The sequence below is a fragment of the Emiliania huxleyi genome (assembly GCF_000372725.1).
Source record: "Emiliania huxleyi CCMP1516 unplaced genomic scaffold EMIHUscaffold_115, whole genome shotgun sequence".
In the NCBI taxonomy this organism is placed as follows: Eukaryota; Haptophyta; order Isochrysidales; family Noelaerhabdaceae; genus Emiliania; species Emiliania huxleyi.
In genome coordinates, this window is record NW_005201493.1 from 186,225 (window position 1) to 201,451 (window position 15,227).

Sequence of the window (15,227 nt, forward strand, 5' to 3'; positions counted from 1 at the left end):
TGACCACGCTCGCGGGCAGCGGCGCCTCTGGCGACGCGGATGGCGTGGGCGACGCGGCGCAGTTCTACAACCCATGTGGCCTTGCCATCAGCCCAGACAGCAGCGCGCTGTTTGTGGCGGACGGCAGCAGCCACAAGATCCGGCGGATGGAGGTGGCGACTGGAGAGGTGACGACGGTCGCGGGCAGTGGCACCATGGGCAGCGCCGATGGCGTGGGCAACGCGGCGGAGTTCGTAGGCCCAACTGAAGTCGCCCTCAGCCCGGACGGCAGCACGCTGTTGGTCGGTTCGGAAGGAGGCCTCCGCCATGTCTGCCTGGCGGCGCCTCCTCCTCCTCCCTCCTTTGCCCCGATCGTCGTTCCGCCCTCCACCTTCTCCGCCGACATGGCGAAGACGTGGGGCGACGCCTCCCTCCCAGAGGGGAAAGTCACCTTCCTGGTCGGCGACGACGAGGAGCGCATCGAGTACGTCACCAAGGCCAACCTCTGCGCCCGGTCCCCGGTCTTTCGGACCATGTTTGGCATCGGCATGAAGGAGCGCGACGCCGCCGAGGTCACGGTGCCCCACACCGACCTCGCCAGCTTCACCGCCCTAGTCCGCTACCTCCTCACCGACCAGTTCGACCTCGGCGAAGAGGAGGGCAGGGCGCAGCGCGCGCTCGACCTGCGGCAGCTGGCACAGATGTACCAGGTGCCGCGCCTCGAGCTGCTCTGCGCGCAGGCGCTGCAGGAGAGCGTCGCGCCGGCGACCGCCGTGCCGCTGCTCGAGGCGGCGCACACGCTGGGCGACGGGCGGCTCCTCGCGCAGTGCCGCCGCTTCGTGGCCGACCACGCCGCCGAGGTGCGGGCGAGCGGCGGCGTGGAGCAGCTGCGCGACTTTGGCGTGGCCAAGGGGCTGCTCGGCGACGCGCTCGACCAGGTGGCGGAGCTCAAGGGGGCGGTGGCGGCGCGCGACGCGGAGCTCGAGAAGGTCCGGGCATGAGCGAGGGGCAGCGCCTCACGCGCCACGCCCTGCTCGCTCGCCGTTTGGTCGAGCTTGGCACAGTGAGAGCAGTGTGCACGACACTCAGCGCAGCGCGCGCCGTGTACAGGGAGCGCGATCCTCCGACACCGTTGATGTCCCGGGTACGTATAAGTACGTCAGTATTCTCGCATTTTCTCCTTTCCTCACTGCAGGTTTTTGGCATCACAAACCGCGACACAAATCCGTACTGGCTCGAGGTGGCGAGCAGGGCCTCCCTCTCACGCCCAACTCAAGTACTCTGCGCCGACGTTGGTCGCCTGCAGCGGCACATCCAGCACGCCAAACTCGCCCGCCTCGATACAGATGCTCAACCCGAACCCGAGCGACGTGATCGCCAGCGACGGCGGCAGCTGCTGCGAGTTGTCCACCGCCGGCAGCCGCGCCGTTGGCGGCGTGGAGCGGAGTCCGAGCCACAGCGGGCTCGCCTGTTCATGGGACGTGTCGTGGACGCGTCATGGGCGTGTGCTAGGTGCCAACTGCTCGGAGTACAACGCTGAGAACAAAGACCTGTGCTCCCCATCTAGGCCTCCAGATCTGGGGAGGTATGGGGAGATATGGGGAGAAGTTGTTCCGCATCTGGCTGCACTCGCCCGCAGCGTGAGCGGCGCGGAGAGGATGGAGAAGTCGATCTCCTGCGTCGTTGTGACCCAACCGATTAGGAATACATCACTCAATGAGGTAGAGAAGGCAGATCTCCGGCGTCGCCGTGACCGCCACTGAGGTAGAGAAGAACCAATTCCCATTAGGATGACGACCCTGCGTCATCATCGTGAGCTATGGGGAGATATGGGGAGATCGATGTGTGACGAACCTGCGTCATCATCGTGACCCAGTGCGGCGTCGCGCGACGGCCGCTCTCGTCTGGCGGCCCGACACCCCTCTAACGATGGAACCGAATCTTGAAGTCTCATGCACAGGGCCGCTCTCAGGGCCGCTCTCGTCTGGCGGCCCGACACCCCACCTCGAGCCGCGCCCCTCGCGACGTCGCCCTGAAGTCGCGCGGCGCTCGCATGGCCGCGTGCGCGTGCTCAGCCCCCCCCGGCCGCAGGTCGATTCCGCATGGTACGGGACCCCTCGATCGTCTCCAGGAATGTGGCGGTGTCTTTTGAGTCCGGCGCCGCCCGTTCGACTCTTGCTGTCGCCCTCGCCGTGTGTTTGTCAAGCTTCCGCATGAAGTAACGCGCCTCTTCCTTACTTATTTCCAGCGCAGCTGCCGCTCAGTATGTGCGCCAACGTGCAATGACGCCTGTCTGTGGTGGCTCACTGTCTTCTTGTTTCCAGTCGTCCCAGTCTCTCCGTTCTCCTATTCTCCTCCTTGCCTCGCGCGCCTCTTTTGTGGCCTCATCCCTACAGCCGCCTTTCAGAGAGAGAGAGAGAGGATATTTGTTTGTGTGTCCTTTCAGTCGATTTCAATTTCTTGCACGCAGATAAGAGAACTTGGAGCACTTGGAGCACTTGGAGTGCAGTCATTAGCCTCACATCCAGGGCCGGGGAGCTGAGGAGCGCACCCAGCGGGCCGGATGATCGGGATCGGGCTAGATTCACATGAGGACTTTTTTCGAACACCTCATCCTTGACCTCAAAGCCCGAGCGGGCGCGGGGGCGGGCGCGTCATGTTGATCCCGGCCATCCTCAAGAACAGCACGACTGGGTACAAGAACGTGACGTACAACCGCAGCAGAGAGAAGTTCGTGGCGCAGGCGCAGGACGACGGCAGGCGCGTCCACCTCGGCTACTTCGAAACCGCCGAAGAGGCGGCCGTCGCCTACGCTCGCTCAAAGTACGGCCGCGCCGACGCCGCCAAGCAGCTGCAGCCCCGCGCTGCTCCCACTGCCGATGGCCTCGAGGCCATACGGCAGGCGGAGAGGGAGGGCCTCACCCTGGTCACCAGCGGCAGCACCAGCGGATACAAAGGCGTCTGCTACCGCCCGAAGGAGCGAGGCACCAAGAAGTACAAGCTGGAGGTGACGGCTGAAGGCAAGAGTCTCTACCTCGGCTGGTTCGCCACCGCCGAGCAGGCGGCGCTCTTCTACGCCCGCAGGGAGGCGGGCAGGGACACCAGCGATCTCACCTCGCCGCCGCCGCCGCCGCCCACCTCTGCCGCCGAGGCAGTCCGGCAGGCAAAGAGGGAGGGCCTGACTCTGACTAAGAGCAGCGGCAGCAACAGCGGCTACAGGGGCGTGACCTTCAAGCCGAAGGAGCGAAGCAGCAAGAAGTACGAGCTGAGGGTGGGGTCTGGAGGCAAGCAGAACTTTCTCGGCCTCTTCGCCACCGCCGAGGAGGCGGCGCTGGCGCGCGCGCGGCACCTCCGGGACACGGCCGTCCGCCTGCTCGAGCCGCCGCCGCAGCAAGCACCGCCGCAAGGCGCAGCAGGGCCTTCCGAGGCCAGCAGCTACGAGGAGGCGGAGGACGGCTTTGACCCGGCGGACATTGCCGCTGCCGTCTCTCTCGCTGCTCTCCGACCCGCCGCCTTCCGCGAGCGAGCAGAGGGCGGCGAGGCGGCAGGCTCGCGCAGCGGAGCAGGCGGCGGCGGCGTTGGCTGAAGCGGCGGCGGGTGCTGCTTCGCCATGGGACGACGAGGCGGAGGAGGAGGCAGAGGTGCAGGGGAGCGATAGCGGGTTGCGGGGGATGGAGGTTGAGGCCGGCGCCGCAGGAAGGGTGGCGGCGGAGGTGCAGCGTAGTGACACTACTCTAGAGGTGCGAGGCAGCGACCCATTCCCGACGTTTTGGTAATTCTACGTCAGTAGACAGCAGCCAGGTCAAGTTCGGATCTCGGCGGGATCCCGCGCGGTCCCCCGCCGCCGCGCCCGGCCGCGAGGGGAAAGCCGACCGACGGACCGAGCCGCCCCCCCGCGAGCCCACTGAGCACTGCGGTTGTCCTGAGCCCGGACGGAGGCTCTGAGCCGAGCCGGGGCAGCTTAGGGCGCACTTTGGCGGAGTGTGCAGTTAGTAACCTCACATCCAGGGCCGGGGGGAGAGCTTAACTAAGAAGCGCACAAGCGGGCCGGATGATCGGCATCGGGCTACGGGCTAGAGAGCCCTGACCCCTAAGGGGGGGTGCGCGTTCGCAGGGAAAGGGCCGTAAAATAAACACGAGTCTCCGAGGGTTGGTTCTGCGCTTTGGTTGGGTGTCCCCTAGCGGCGGAACGCCCCCTCTACTCGGAGCTAGTAAACACCAGACACGAGCATGACGTATACTCTCACCCGACATCGCCACTCAGGGCCCCTCCGCCCGATCTCCCCACCCCCCCATCCGAAAGGGCTCCCCTCTCCTCCCGGTCCTCCCTCCTGTTCGCTTTCCGATGGTCAGGCTGCGGAGCCCGCCTTCCCCTCTTATACTTCTTCGACCGCGGCTTCGCCGCCGTCTCGCCTTCTCTGTCTGATCCCGTTGACTCCGCGGGTGGCGATCCCGTGTCCGACTCCCCGGGCGAGGGCGGCGACGTTGGGTTATATCGCCTCCCCTCCCCGGGGGGTCGGACCGGCTTTCCCTGGTCGACGAATCGCGCTCGCATCCGCGGCCTCTCTATCGTCTTTCGGCTCGCCCCTCTGTGTGTGTGTGTGTGTGTGTGTGTGTGTGTGTGTGTGTGTGTGTGTGTGTGTGTGTGTGCATCCTCCGCCGGTTCCTCCCGTCGCCTCTTCTTTGTTCGAATGTTTTTCAATCCATCCTTCACGAAGCCCTCCCATGTAGCTAGCGTTCTTGGCGAATGTCTCGAAATGGCCAGCAGGCGCTGTCTGCTCGCGGTCTGTGCGGGCCGCTCGTCCTCCCCGCCCTTCTTTCGTCCTCCCGTCCCTCCCCTCCACCATGGCCTTCTCGGCACTTCTTTCTCCATCCGCCTCGCCCTGCCTTTTCGTATCGTGCCGTTCGCCCTCCATTCGGTGACCTCCATGGCTGTCCGCCCCCCTTTGGGTGGCGCTCTCGATACGGTTGCGTCAACCTCGACGTCGCTGTCGCCCTCCCCGTCCCCACCGGCGTCCGTGCCTCGGTTCGCGTCATCGGTAGCGTCTCCGTTGTTCCCTCGTGCCCCGCCGTCGCCCTCTCTGCTCGGGCCGTTAGCGATTTCGCCCCTCCTGCGTGTCGCCCCTCCGTCCCCTCCCCTTTCTTCGTCGTCATCGTCGCTGTCGCGAAAGCCCTCCGGTCCCTCGATTCCCTCGCCTATCCCCTCCGCTGCGTCGTCCCAGTTTATATCCTCATCCTCTGCGCACGTCGCGTTGGCTTCCTCTCTCCCCCTTTCCTCCCTGCCCCTCTCGCTGTCTGGTGTTAATGGACCCCCTTCCTCTCCCTCGCCACCGTCACCGTCACCATCCCCGTCGCTCCCGCCCTCCATCCCCGCCGCCCTTTGTCTCACACTCGTCTCTGCCATGTCCGCCGTCGCCGCCGTCCTGTCTGCTGCGCTCTGTGCTCGTCTAACGCCTCCTGCTAGCTGGGGCACGCTCCCACGCGGCTGGGGGCCGCTCTCCAGCTCGATTAGGGCGTTTTTCGCGCGATTTTACGGAATTACGGATTGGAGGGGGGTGGCGGCACATAGGGGGAGGGCCACGGAGGGGGAGACGCGCATCTACGAATCAAGTTATTGGCACCGGAAGCGCTCGCGCCTCGCCGCCGGTCTGCGCCGGTCAGGCTCTTTATGATCGTATCAATGATAGACCGCTCCACGCTCGCTGACGCTGTCACACCTTTAGCGTTAAGGACAACCTGCCATCGGACATGCAAGTACGCACTAACCAGTACAACGACCGTAGAGTACGAGTAAGTCTACCTCCAACAGTGAGACGAGACTCGGCCCAACGCCTCACCACGTATGTCTCAACTGGCTCCCCACGCCGCCGCCCACCCCTTGCCCGGCGCCTTGGCTCCCTAGCACGCGCGCCTCCAGCAGCTCGAGGCGCTGCTCCCAGCCTGCCGCGCGCTGGTCGGCGGTCTGCTGCGGCCCGTGGTAGAAGCGCTCGTAGTCGATGTCTTTTGGCTCCCACTCGCAGCTGTCCCAGTCCCAACCGATGCCCGAGCGTCCAAAGAGGCGTTCGGCAAAGAGCGCAATGTAGCGCGTGTCCCACTGGCCCTGCCTTCCGAGCGGACTCTCGAGGTGATTGGAGGGCGGGAAGAAGAACCAGCCCGGCAGCTCTGGCGCGCAGGCGCACGGGAAGAGGAAGCAGCCATACCGCAGCACAAAGAGGGACGTCCACGCGAGGCTCGTCCCAAACTGCGCCCAGAAGAGGCACGGGCCGCCGTGGGGGAAGCAGATCGGCCAGCCGTCGAGGCAGTACGGATACGTCTGCCAGATGACCGCAAAGTAGATGTTGGAGACGGGCACCACCTAGGGAGTGTCTCGAAAGTGTCTCGGCAGTGTCTCGGAAGTGTCTCCGTCGGTGCTGGAGGCGGGGACCACCCACGAGTACAGCGGCGTGTAGTAGACCTACACTCATGAATCCAGCACAGGCTAGGGCTAGGGCTAGGGCTAGGGTTAGGGTTAGGGTTGGGGTTAGGGTTAGGAAGGACCGACCGTGAATGATAAGGGCCACGAAAGCACCGAGAAGACAGCTGAGTCCACGCGTCTGTGTGTCCCGCATCTAGGGCCGTAGGCGTGGAACAGGATCATCAGGGCGAAAGTCCACAGCCCGATCCACCTAGGGAGGGTCTCGGAAGTGTCTCGGAAGGGCACTTCGCTGCCATGTAGTTGACCGATGGCACATTCCACGCAAGCTTGTCGGTCGTAGTCCATCGGCCGCCTCACCATGTGTGCGTGCTAGCCCTGCGGCGTGGAATGTGCTGGAGTCCCTCGCCCTGAGTGTGCTGCAGGGTGGGTGCCCCCCCCCCGCCCCCCCCCCCCCCGCCCGATGTCTACTCACACACCAGAACAGGATGTAGCGGTACGTCCGCCGCACGACTTTGACGCGAGGCCCGTCCACATACCTAGTCGAGATGTGGCCGAGATGTGGCCGAGATGTGGCGAGATGCACGCCGGCGGCAACATAAGCCCGTCCACACGCACTTTGTCGTCGCGAGGTACGTCGTCGGGTCGAGGCACGCCGCGCCGGCAATGAAGCCCATCCCGCGGCTGTCGGTCGCTTGGAGGAAGCCGAAGATGGCAAAGATGATTCCGAAGTCGGAGAGGGCGTTGCCTAGTACCACACCTCTGGAGGATCGAACCCAATGTGGGTGCAGGTCCGTGGGTGGTGCGGGATCAGTCGGAGGGGGCGTTGCCGGTGCTCTCGGCCGAGATGAGGATGGCGGTGACCAGCGCAAAGTACGAGATGACGACGACGGACAGCAGCTCGGTCAGGATGCCTAACCTCGGGTACTCTCGGGTACTCTCGGGTACTCTCGGGTACTCTCGGGTACTCTCGGGTACTCTCGGGTACTCTCGGGTACTCTCGGGTACTCTCGGGTACTCTCGGGTACTCTCGGGCAGCAGCTCGGTCAGGATGCCCCAAAAGACGACGGTGCAGTAGGCGTAGGTCTGGCCCTCGTACCGGCTCGCGAGCGAGCGCAGCAGGATGCGCAGGTCGGGCCCCTGCACGAGCGAGCTGACCTAACCTCGGCTAATCTCGGGTAATCTCGGGTCACCTCGCGCAACCTCGCGCCCCTGCACGAGCGAGCTCTGACCGGCTCGCTGTTGATCGCGTCGCCGATCGCCAGCGGGATCACGATGAGCTTGCCGACGATCCAGATGAAGCGCGGCAGGAACGGCTCGTCGAGGTACCACCACTCGACCCAGGTGAGGGTGTGGGGCACCTCCGCCAAAAAGTTCTCCACCATCATGCACTCGAGGAGGAGGATCTCGAAGGCCACGAGGATGAGGCAAAAGATGACGGCGACCCACTGCAGCACCTGCGCGCCAAGACATCGCCGAGACATCGCCGAGATACCGCCGAGAGTCCGCCGAGATGTGGCCGAGATGTGGCCAGTCCCACGTCCCACGTCGGGGGCGCGCATGCACGCGGGGCGTGGGCACTACACACAGAGGCGGCGGAGGCGGCGGCTGAGGCGGCGGCGGCTGAGGCGGCGGCGGCGGCGGCGGTGGCGACGGTGGCGGCGGCGGTGATGGCGGCGGTGGGGAATGGCGGCGGCGGTGGCGGCGACGCCTGCGCGCCGAGCAGGAAGTACCAGCACTGCTGCGTGCACGGCCACGAGCAGCGGCAGCCGAGCCAGGGGGCGAAGAAGGTGGCCTCCTCGGCCTGCGGCACGCCCGCCTGCGGCAGGCGGGGGGGCGCCCTTCTTCACTGAGGCAAGATGGAGCGGAGCGAAGGGAGGGAGGGCGGAGCGGAGTGGAGAGAGAGGAGCGGAGCGGAGTGGAGAGAGAGGAGCGGACCGGAGTGGAGCGGAGGAGAGGAGTGGAGCGGAGGAGAGGAGTGGAGTGGAGCGGAGGAGAGGAGTGGAGTGGAGCGGAGGAGAGGAGTGGAGCGCCGCCTGCGGCACGCTAAAGACGTTGACCGGCTTCGGCTCGTTGTCGCCGAGAGAGCCGTCGTCCTGCGGCACGGCCTGGTACTGCACCTGGACCGACTGCCGGTACCCGAAGTCCTTGAGGTATGCGGAGATGGAGACCCACATCGCCCACATGAAGACGTTCTTCTGCTCCTTGATCTCATAGCCGAGCTTCCCCAGCGCCGAGTCCTTGCCCTTTGCTTCGAGCTCGGCCACAAGACCCGTCGCCTCCTCGTTGAGAATCGCACAGGGCAAGATCTGGTTCGGCAGCGGCAGGTCGTATGGGTGAAATTCCATGGGCCCGGTGATCATGAGCACCTTTGGCTCGGCGGCAAACCTCGCCTGCCGAACGCTGGACTCTCGCTCGAGGACCAAGTGGCTGCACCCAGCGCAGCGGCACCCCGGCCTCGGCGGTGCAGCACGACGGCGCAGGCCACGGCCTCTTCGAATAGGCCCGGCGATCGCTGCGGCCGTGTTGGTCAGCGCGGGGCAAAAGAATTTTACAAGTTAGCGCTCCCACGACACGATTCACGCGATAGCGCACCACACACCTCTCCTTAAAATCCCTGTGTGGTGGCGGCGTGCCGTCCTCCCATCCCTCCCTTGGGTTGTCTGTTTTCTTTCTTTCTTTCTTTACGATTCACGCGACAGGCGAGGCGCGGGCGACGGCTTCCTCACATCCTCAGAAGCCGTCGCCCGCACCACAGGAGCAGTCACACCAAGAAATTGCGGCGCCAACAGGAAGCTCGATTTTTTTGTTTTCCTTTCCTTTTCGTTTTGCCTTTCCGAGAGAGAGAGATTTTGTTTTGAGAGCGCCTTCGTTGTTAATAGTACAAACCCAACGGTCCTCTGTTTTGTTTGCCTTTCCGTGCCGATGTGTGTCCTCCTCGAGCCTGGCTGTTCTTCGCCTTTCTATCTACTCTGTGAGTGCGGCCACGCCTTGTCGTGCCAGTATTATAGAAAGAACAACATGAACATCCAACCCCCAAATCCAAACATAGAATTTTGGATTTTGCTGCCACGCATTCTTTCTGCTGGCGAGGTGCTTCCAGCCTGCTGTGGGAACAGCTGACGCAGTCTCGAGGCATTCTGGGGAATGCTTCTCTGCCGCCGCAGCGGGCGCTGCCGCCGCCGGCGCGCCGCCCAATGCCGCCGACCCTGCCGCCACCGCCGCCGCGCTCGACGCCACGGACGAGTCGAGCGGCTTGCCCAGCGCCACCGCCCCTGCGGCCGCAGCGGGCGGCGCACCTCCGGCGGCAGCGCCCGCTGCGGCGGCAGGGGCGGCGGCGTTGGGCGAGCTGCTCTGCACAATGCCATCGGCATTGCCCGCTGCGGCGGCAGGGGCGGCGGCGCTGGGCGGCGTGCCGCCGGCGGCAACGCCCGCTGCGGCGGCCTCGGCCGACTGTGCGTGGGACGTCGCTGGCGAACGAGCGTTTGCCACGCCGGAGCGACTCGCATGCACAATGTGAAAGATGCGGCCCGAGATCTCGGCTTCTGGGATACCAATCCAACCGTACCTTGTGGACCAGTTTCCCGCTTTATAAGCCGACTCTTGGAAGTTTGCCTTGAGTTGCTGCCTGCATCCGCTGCTGGCGGCGCCGCAGACAGCTCGCCAGTTTGCGTCGGCACTGCAGGAAAAGTTGATCTCTATGAGCGAGTGCCGATCGCACTGGTTGCCTGGTTTGCAAAAACGGCAGGTTGCGCGTCCTTCCAAGTAGTTGACGCCGCACCTCGCACACTGAACAGCGCTGGCGGAGGCGACCGCTCGCCGCTGGAGCACCACTGTCTCTCTCTGTCTTGTCAACGTCATCCACCACAAGCAACTCAGAGGGCTGCACGATGTATCGCGCAACGAGCCGACGCGCCCGGCTGTGGTAAAACGCAAAAGAAAGGGAAGCGGGGCCACGGACTGGAATTGTGCGATGGAGATGGAAGGCTACCGGGTACCACCGAAGCGAAAGAAAATTCCTTGTGATCTGACCCTTTGTCGGCGCGAGCGTATATGCTCGGAGAGGCAAAGTATGCTGTCGCTGCGTTGCAGCGCACACTTAAGCGCGATGCTGACATTTCACAGGCTTCTCTCGATTGCTTGCGACACAGACTCGACGCAGTGGCGCGTGCACGCGCGCATTTGCCCTCCGCATCGGACAGCGGTGGCGGCGGCTCGCATTGCGCACATGAAGAGGATGATTGGAGCGGCAACGCTGGCAGCGAGCACGCTGGCAGCCCAAAGGACACCGCCCATCCGAGAGATTGGAGCACACTGCCCATCCGAGAGATCAGGAACTGGCATCCAGTGATTGACGAGGTTGACGGAGAGCTGCGGGCGTGCGTCCAAGGAGACTGCGACGGTGTTCTCTGGCGCAGCGGGCCAATCATCTCGCGGGCAGACGACAACCGGCTCGTGTGCGAGAAGGGTGGTGGGAGAGAGGTTTACATCCTAGTTGGCAGCCTCAATTTCGGTGCACGCCAACGGCTCGCCTTCCTCAGTCACACCGCTTTATCTCACTTCAGCGATGGCTTTCCCAGCAACTGGAAAGAGCGTCTAATTGTGGGAAACGTCAACCACCGGCGACCAATACTCTTTCCAGACGGCGAGTCGACCATCTGTCGTGAAGACATAGACGAGCTCGATCACCATCCAAGGGCAAACATACCCGGCGCCGCAGCTGGCCCCGCCCTGGACCTCCTCCAGCGCGTCCAGGTTGTGCCGTACTCCGTCCTAGGGGAGCAGCTCGTGCGCGGCGAGGGCGTCGTGGACCGGGCTGGCCCTCCCGACGCCGGCGTTGTGTTTTGCGACCCGGCCGGGCTGCCCTTCATCCAGCGCACCGGCCCTGGCGGCGCGGGCGGCGCGTCGGGAGCCATCTACGACTTTCTCGGCATCCGCGACGACGACGCCTTCCCGGAGCCGGTGCGCGAGGCTGTGACGGCGGTCGGCCTCGCAAAGCACCACGCGTACCCACAGGAGGAGGGAGGACCCCTCCACTGCATCCACACCGTCGGTCCGAACTTCAACTGCCGGTGCGCCGCCCCTCCCGCCGTCTCGCCGCGCCGCCGGCCGCGCGGGCCGCGCCTCACCGGCCGCGCGCCGCCCGGCCGCCGCCTCGTCCAGGCGCGATGACGGCAGCCAGCACTCTCGCGAGGAGGCGCAGAAGGAGCTCGCCGCGGCGTACAAGAACGTGCTCTGCGAGTTCCACGCGGCGGCGAGCGGCGAGGGCGGCCCGACACAGCTGAGGCTGCTGCCCATCTCCGGCGGCATCTTTGCCGGCCCCTTTGCCGACGAGATTGCGCCGCTGACGATGGACGCGCTCGGCGCGGCGGCGGCGGAGCTGCCTCGAGAGGTGCCTCCAGAGGCGGGGAACACGAGGAGGGAGCTCCGCGCTAAACCCCCCCCTTCCCGCACAGGTGAGCGCCCATATCCTCGCGCCTGCCAGCCCGCCGCTGCTCCTCTGCGTCTTTCTGCGCGACGAGCTCGACGCCTTCGAGCGGGCGCACAGGATCGCCACGGGCGAGGAGGCGCCGCTGCCCGACGCGTCCGCATCCACCGAAGCGCCCGCCGAAGCGGCTGCTGAAGCGCCCGCCGAAGCGGCTGCTGAAGCGCCCGCCGAGGCGCCTGCCGAGGCGCCCGCCGAGGCGCCCGCCGACGCCGCACCGCCCGATGCCGACGCCGACGCCGCACCGCCCGACGCTGCACCGCCCGATGCCGCTGATGACGACAGTGAGGACCCGTTTGGCTTACATGAATTGTTCGCCGAGCAATCGCCCGCAGCTGCGCCAGCGCCCGCCGCCGCTCCCGCCCCCGCGGCTCCCGCACCGGCCGCGGCCCCCGCACCGGCGGGCACCGAGGTTGACGATGTCACAGTGATTCCGGCGGCGGCGCCGGCTCCGCCTGCGGCGATCGAAATCGGCAGCCGCGCGCTCTACCGCAGCCAGGTGGTGACCGTGACGGGAATCCACTGGGACGACGAAGGGGACTACTACACCGTCAAGCTCCCGTCGGGCGAGCTGCGCGACGTCGACGGGCCGCTGCACCCGCTTCTCCCCCACCCCGCAGCCCCTGCACCCGCGGTGGGAGCGCAGCAACCGGCGCAGCAGCCGCCGCAGCAGCCGCCGCAGCAGCCGCCGGTCGGGGTGGCCCCGTTGCCCTGGCCACCTCCGCCCCCGCCACCTCCGCCCATGCAACCGCCAACCCGCCGGCGGCCATTTAGCAGCCAGCTTCCGAGTGTGGCTAGGCTGGGGATCTTTGCCTCAAGGGGTCCAGCCCGCCTCTCAATAGAAGGAGGAGCAGCTGTATCTGGTCCTGCATTGCGCCCGCGGTGCTGCAGCTTTTGCCACATCTCGGATGGGCAGGTGCTGGCTTGCTCCAAAGATGGCTGCAAGAAGGGTGTTCACCAGGAATGTTACCACACAGCCATGAGCAAGCCACCCTGCCCGCTCCCCAACCCCTCTGCCAAAAAAGCCCGAAGAAGTGCTCCTCTCTGTGCTACACACCTCGATCAGTTGGTGCCACAAGTGTACTAAGGTTTCTATATATGCAAGAGAGTATTCTAAGGCTCAAGTCTCACACATCCCTCGTCTTGTACCAAAAAGCAGGAAAGAGACCTAGTGTACGACTAAGAAACAAACACACGAGCCTCTCTCCCAGTCCCTCAGGCCTTCTGGCATCCCTTTGCGGTGCGCATTCTCAATCTGCTGCAGCGCGGGTTTGCAGTCGCATAGCACTAAGCACCGCCGCGCTTGCGCGTCGCTCGCGCTCGCCATTTTGCGTAAGTATGCGAGTATCGCGTACATCTCCGCGTCTATCGGCTCCCACATGTTCGGCAGCTTTCCTCCCCACATTCCCGCCCCAAACGCTATCCGTATCTCCCCTTCTTCACAGGGTCCGATTCCGTTGGGATCCTTTACCTGTGCGTCTCCCGGGACGCTCTTTCCGAATCGTGTCGGTCCTTCGAACACGCCGTACGCCACCCTAGGGTTCGGCACGTACTTTCCATCCTCCGCCCTTTTGTCTTCATGGTCCTTTCCTCCGTCCGTCGCCGCAAAGTGTGTGAACTGGTGTGAGACGTGCAGCGCGAGGCATGTCTGCGCTACTTTCACGTTCAAGGCTCGTCCCTTCCCCGACCGCAGCGGCTCGCTGTCTTTTCCCATCTTAATTCGCTTCCCGTTGCCGTCCGTCAGCTCTCCCCCCGTCTCAAATTCGTCGTATCGGAGCAGGAAGCGCGTTAGGGGGTCCTCCTGTAGCTCCCCTACTCTGATCGCGCTCGCCCCGTGTCCGTGCCCCACGAACAGCTCGTAGTCTTCTTTCTTCCAGTTTATGTGTCTCTGGGGCGCCCCCTCTGGGAACAACGTCTCATCCGCCCCGAGGCTCCCCTCCTGTCGCTCCCTCTCCTGTCTCTCCATCATCTTTCTCACCGCGTCCTTCGTGATCTTATTTTGCTCGGGTATCTCCTCCTCCCATGTCGCGTTGGTATCGAGGCCCGGGGTCCCCTCCAGCTTTATCACTCGATTGTCCCCGTCCTCTCTCGACCCCAGTTGCGTGCCGCTGTCTTGCGCCGGTTTCTTCCCCCCGAGGTAGAGCGTCCTGGCCTTCCCCTCCACTCGGATGTCCGTCCTGGTTCGCCCTTCTTCGAACGTGTGTTCTGTCATGTTGGGTGCGCTTGTGCACACCCCGTTAACCTCCCTGCTGTATTCAATGAATCGATCGAGCACGTCGCTCCACGACGGAGCATTACTCTCTCCATCGCACGTCTCTAGTGCTCTGTCCGCTTGCGCTGCCTCCGGCCCCGATCTACCTAGTCTTCTGCGGTGTTCTAGCCACTCTCGGAAGGACGCCGCTTGCCGTCTCGCGCCTTGCGCGTGCATTAGCTCCCGCTCCCATGTGTGGGGCATCTTATCGTGCCACACCCAGCTGTCGCTCTGCTCGCCTTCCCATTCGCAGAGGTACTCCCATCCGTGTTCGTCCTCCTCCGTGCCTCCCCCGTAGCAGGTCGGCGCCTTCCTTGCCGCCTTCACCTTCCGCACCCTATCGGGCGCCCTCCGTTCCGTCTTCTGTCCGTGTGCGCGCTCTTCTATGGCCGCCCACTTCCAGTATTGTCGCAGCTGCGCCCACTCTGGTCGCTCCAGCTGCTCCGCCAGCCTCTTGTATTCGCTATGTTCCGTCGTGTTGTCTTTGAGGCCATAGACTCGCTTCATTTGCGGCCACGTCAACACTTCCCCGGTGCCCCATTCTGACACGTCCGACCATGTCGCTATCCCGTGCTTGGCTAGGTTACGTGCAAAGTCACACGCGAGGCCTTGGTTATTCCAGCCATGACTCCTTGTCTCAAAGAGGAGCGGGCCCAGTACTCTCTTTCGGCTCTCGGTCGTTCTCCACGCCTCGGGTCTGAGCGGCCCCTTCGTGCTCTCTTCCCACCCCGCTGTCGTGACCGTCTCCACCCCACACCTCCATTTTGCCTTTAGATATGCTTCGATCATTAGTTCGTCCGAGAGCTCCCTTTCCCAGTCCCAGCTCGGCTTCCACTCCAGCGGGTTGTCACTTCGGCATCCCAGCCTCCTCAACGTGTGCGCTAGGCTGCTCTCCACGGCCACCCTCGCTGGTTCCCCTTCCACCGCGCTGAGGGCCCGGTCCACTTGATCGATCAGCGCCGCCGCTGCGTACGTGTACGCGTGTTCCATTCCCATCCCTCCTCTCTCCTTCACATCGTAAATTTGTAGTCGCGGGATTCCTACCGAGTACCCTTTTGCGTTTAGGGCGCTCGCCCTCACTTGTTCGATGCTCTGGCAGT

General features: G+C 64.6%; 3 protein-coding genes across 3 annotated transcripts in view; all 3 read left to right on the forward strand.

Annotated features, from left to right (window-relative positions):
- Positions 1 to 377: 377 nt before the first annotated feature.
- EMIHUDRAFT_361588 (hypothetical protein) lies at positions 378 to 938 on the forward strand (the record flags this gene model as incomplete). Its single annotated transcript, XM_005791147.1, has 1 exon — positions 378 to 938. A coding segment is annotated over exon 1 (555 nt), but the record flags the coding sequence as incomplete, so codon positions are not given.
- Positions 939 to 2,609: 1,671 nt separating this feature from the next.
- On the forward strand, positions 2,610 to 3,771 carry EMIHUDRAFT_440022 (hypothetical protein). Its single transcript, XM_005791148.1, has one exon. It carries the CDS (start codon positions 2,636 to 2,638, stop codon positions 3,563 to 3,565), a length of 930 nt encoding a protein of 309 aa, XP_005791205.1. The 5' UTR covers positions 2,610 to 2,635; the 3' UTR covers positions 3,566 to 3,771.
- A 6,673-nt stretch (positions 3,772 to 10,444) lies between these two features.
- Positions 10,445 to 15,227, forward strand: part of EMIHUDRAFT_224189 (hypothetical protein) — a gene marked incomplete at both ends in the record, with an annotated part of 6,906 nt that continues 2,123 nt past the window's right edge. Inside the window, 2 exons of the mRNA XM_005791149.1 lie at positions 10,445 to 11,353; positions 11,586 to 11,783. Of these exons, the coding sequence (XP_005791206.1) occupies positions 10,445 to 11,353; positions 11,586 to 11,783 (1,107 nt within the window). The remainder of the gene's footprint in view (positions 11,354 to 11,585; positions 11,784 to 15,227) is intronic.

What these genes read in the sequence shown, in the direction of transcription:
- EMIHUDRAFT_440022 (XM_005791148.1), top strand. Translation starts at nt 2,636, where the DNA reads ATGTTGATCCCGGCCATCCTCAAGAACAGCACGACTGGGTACAAGAAC.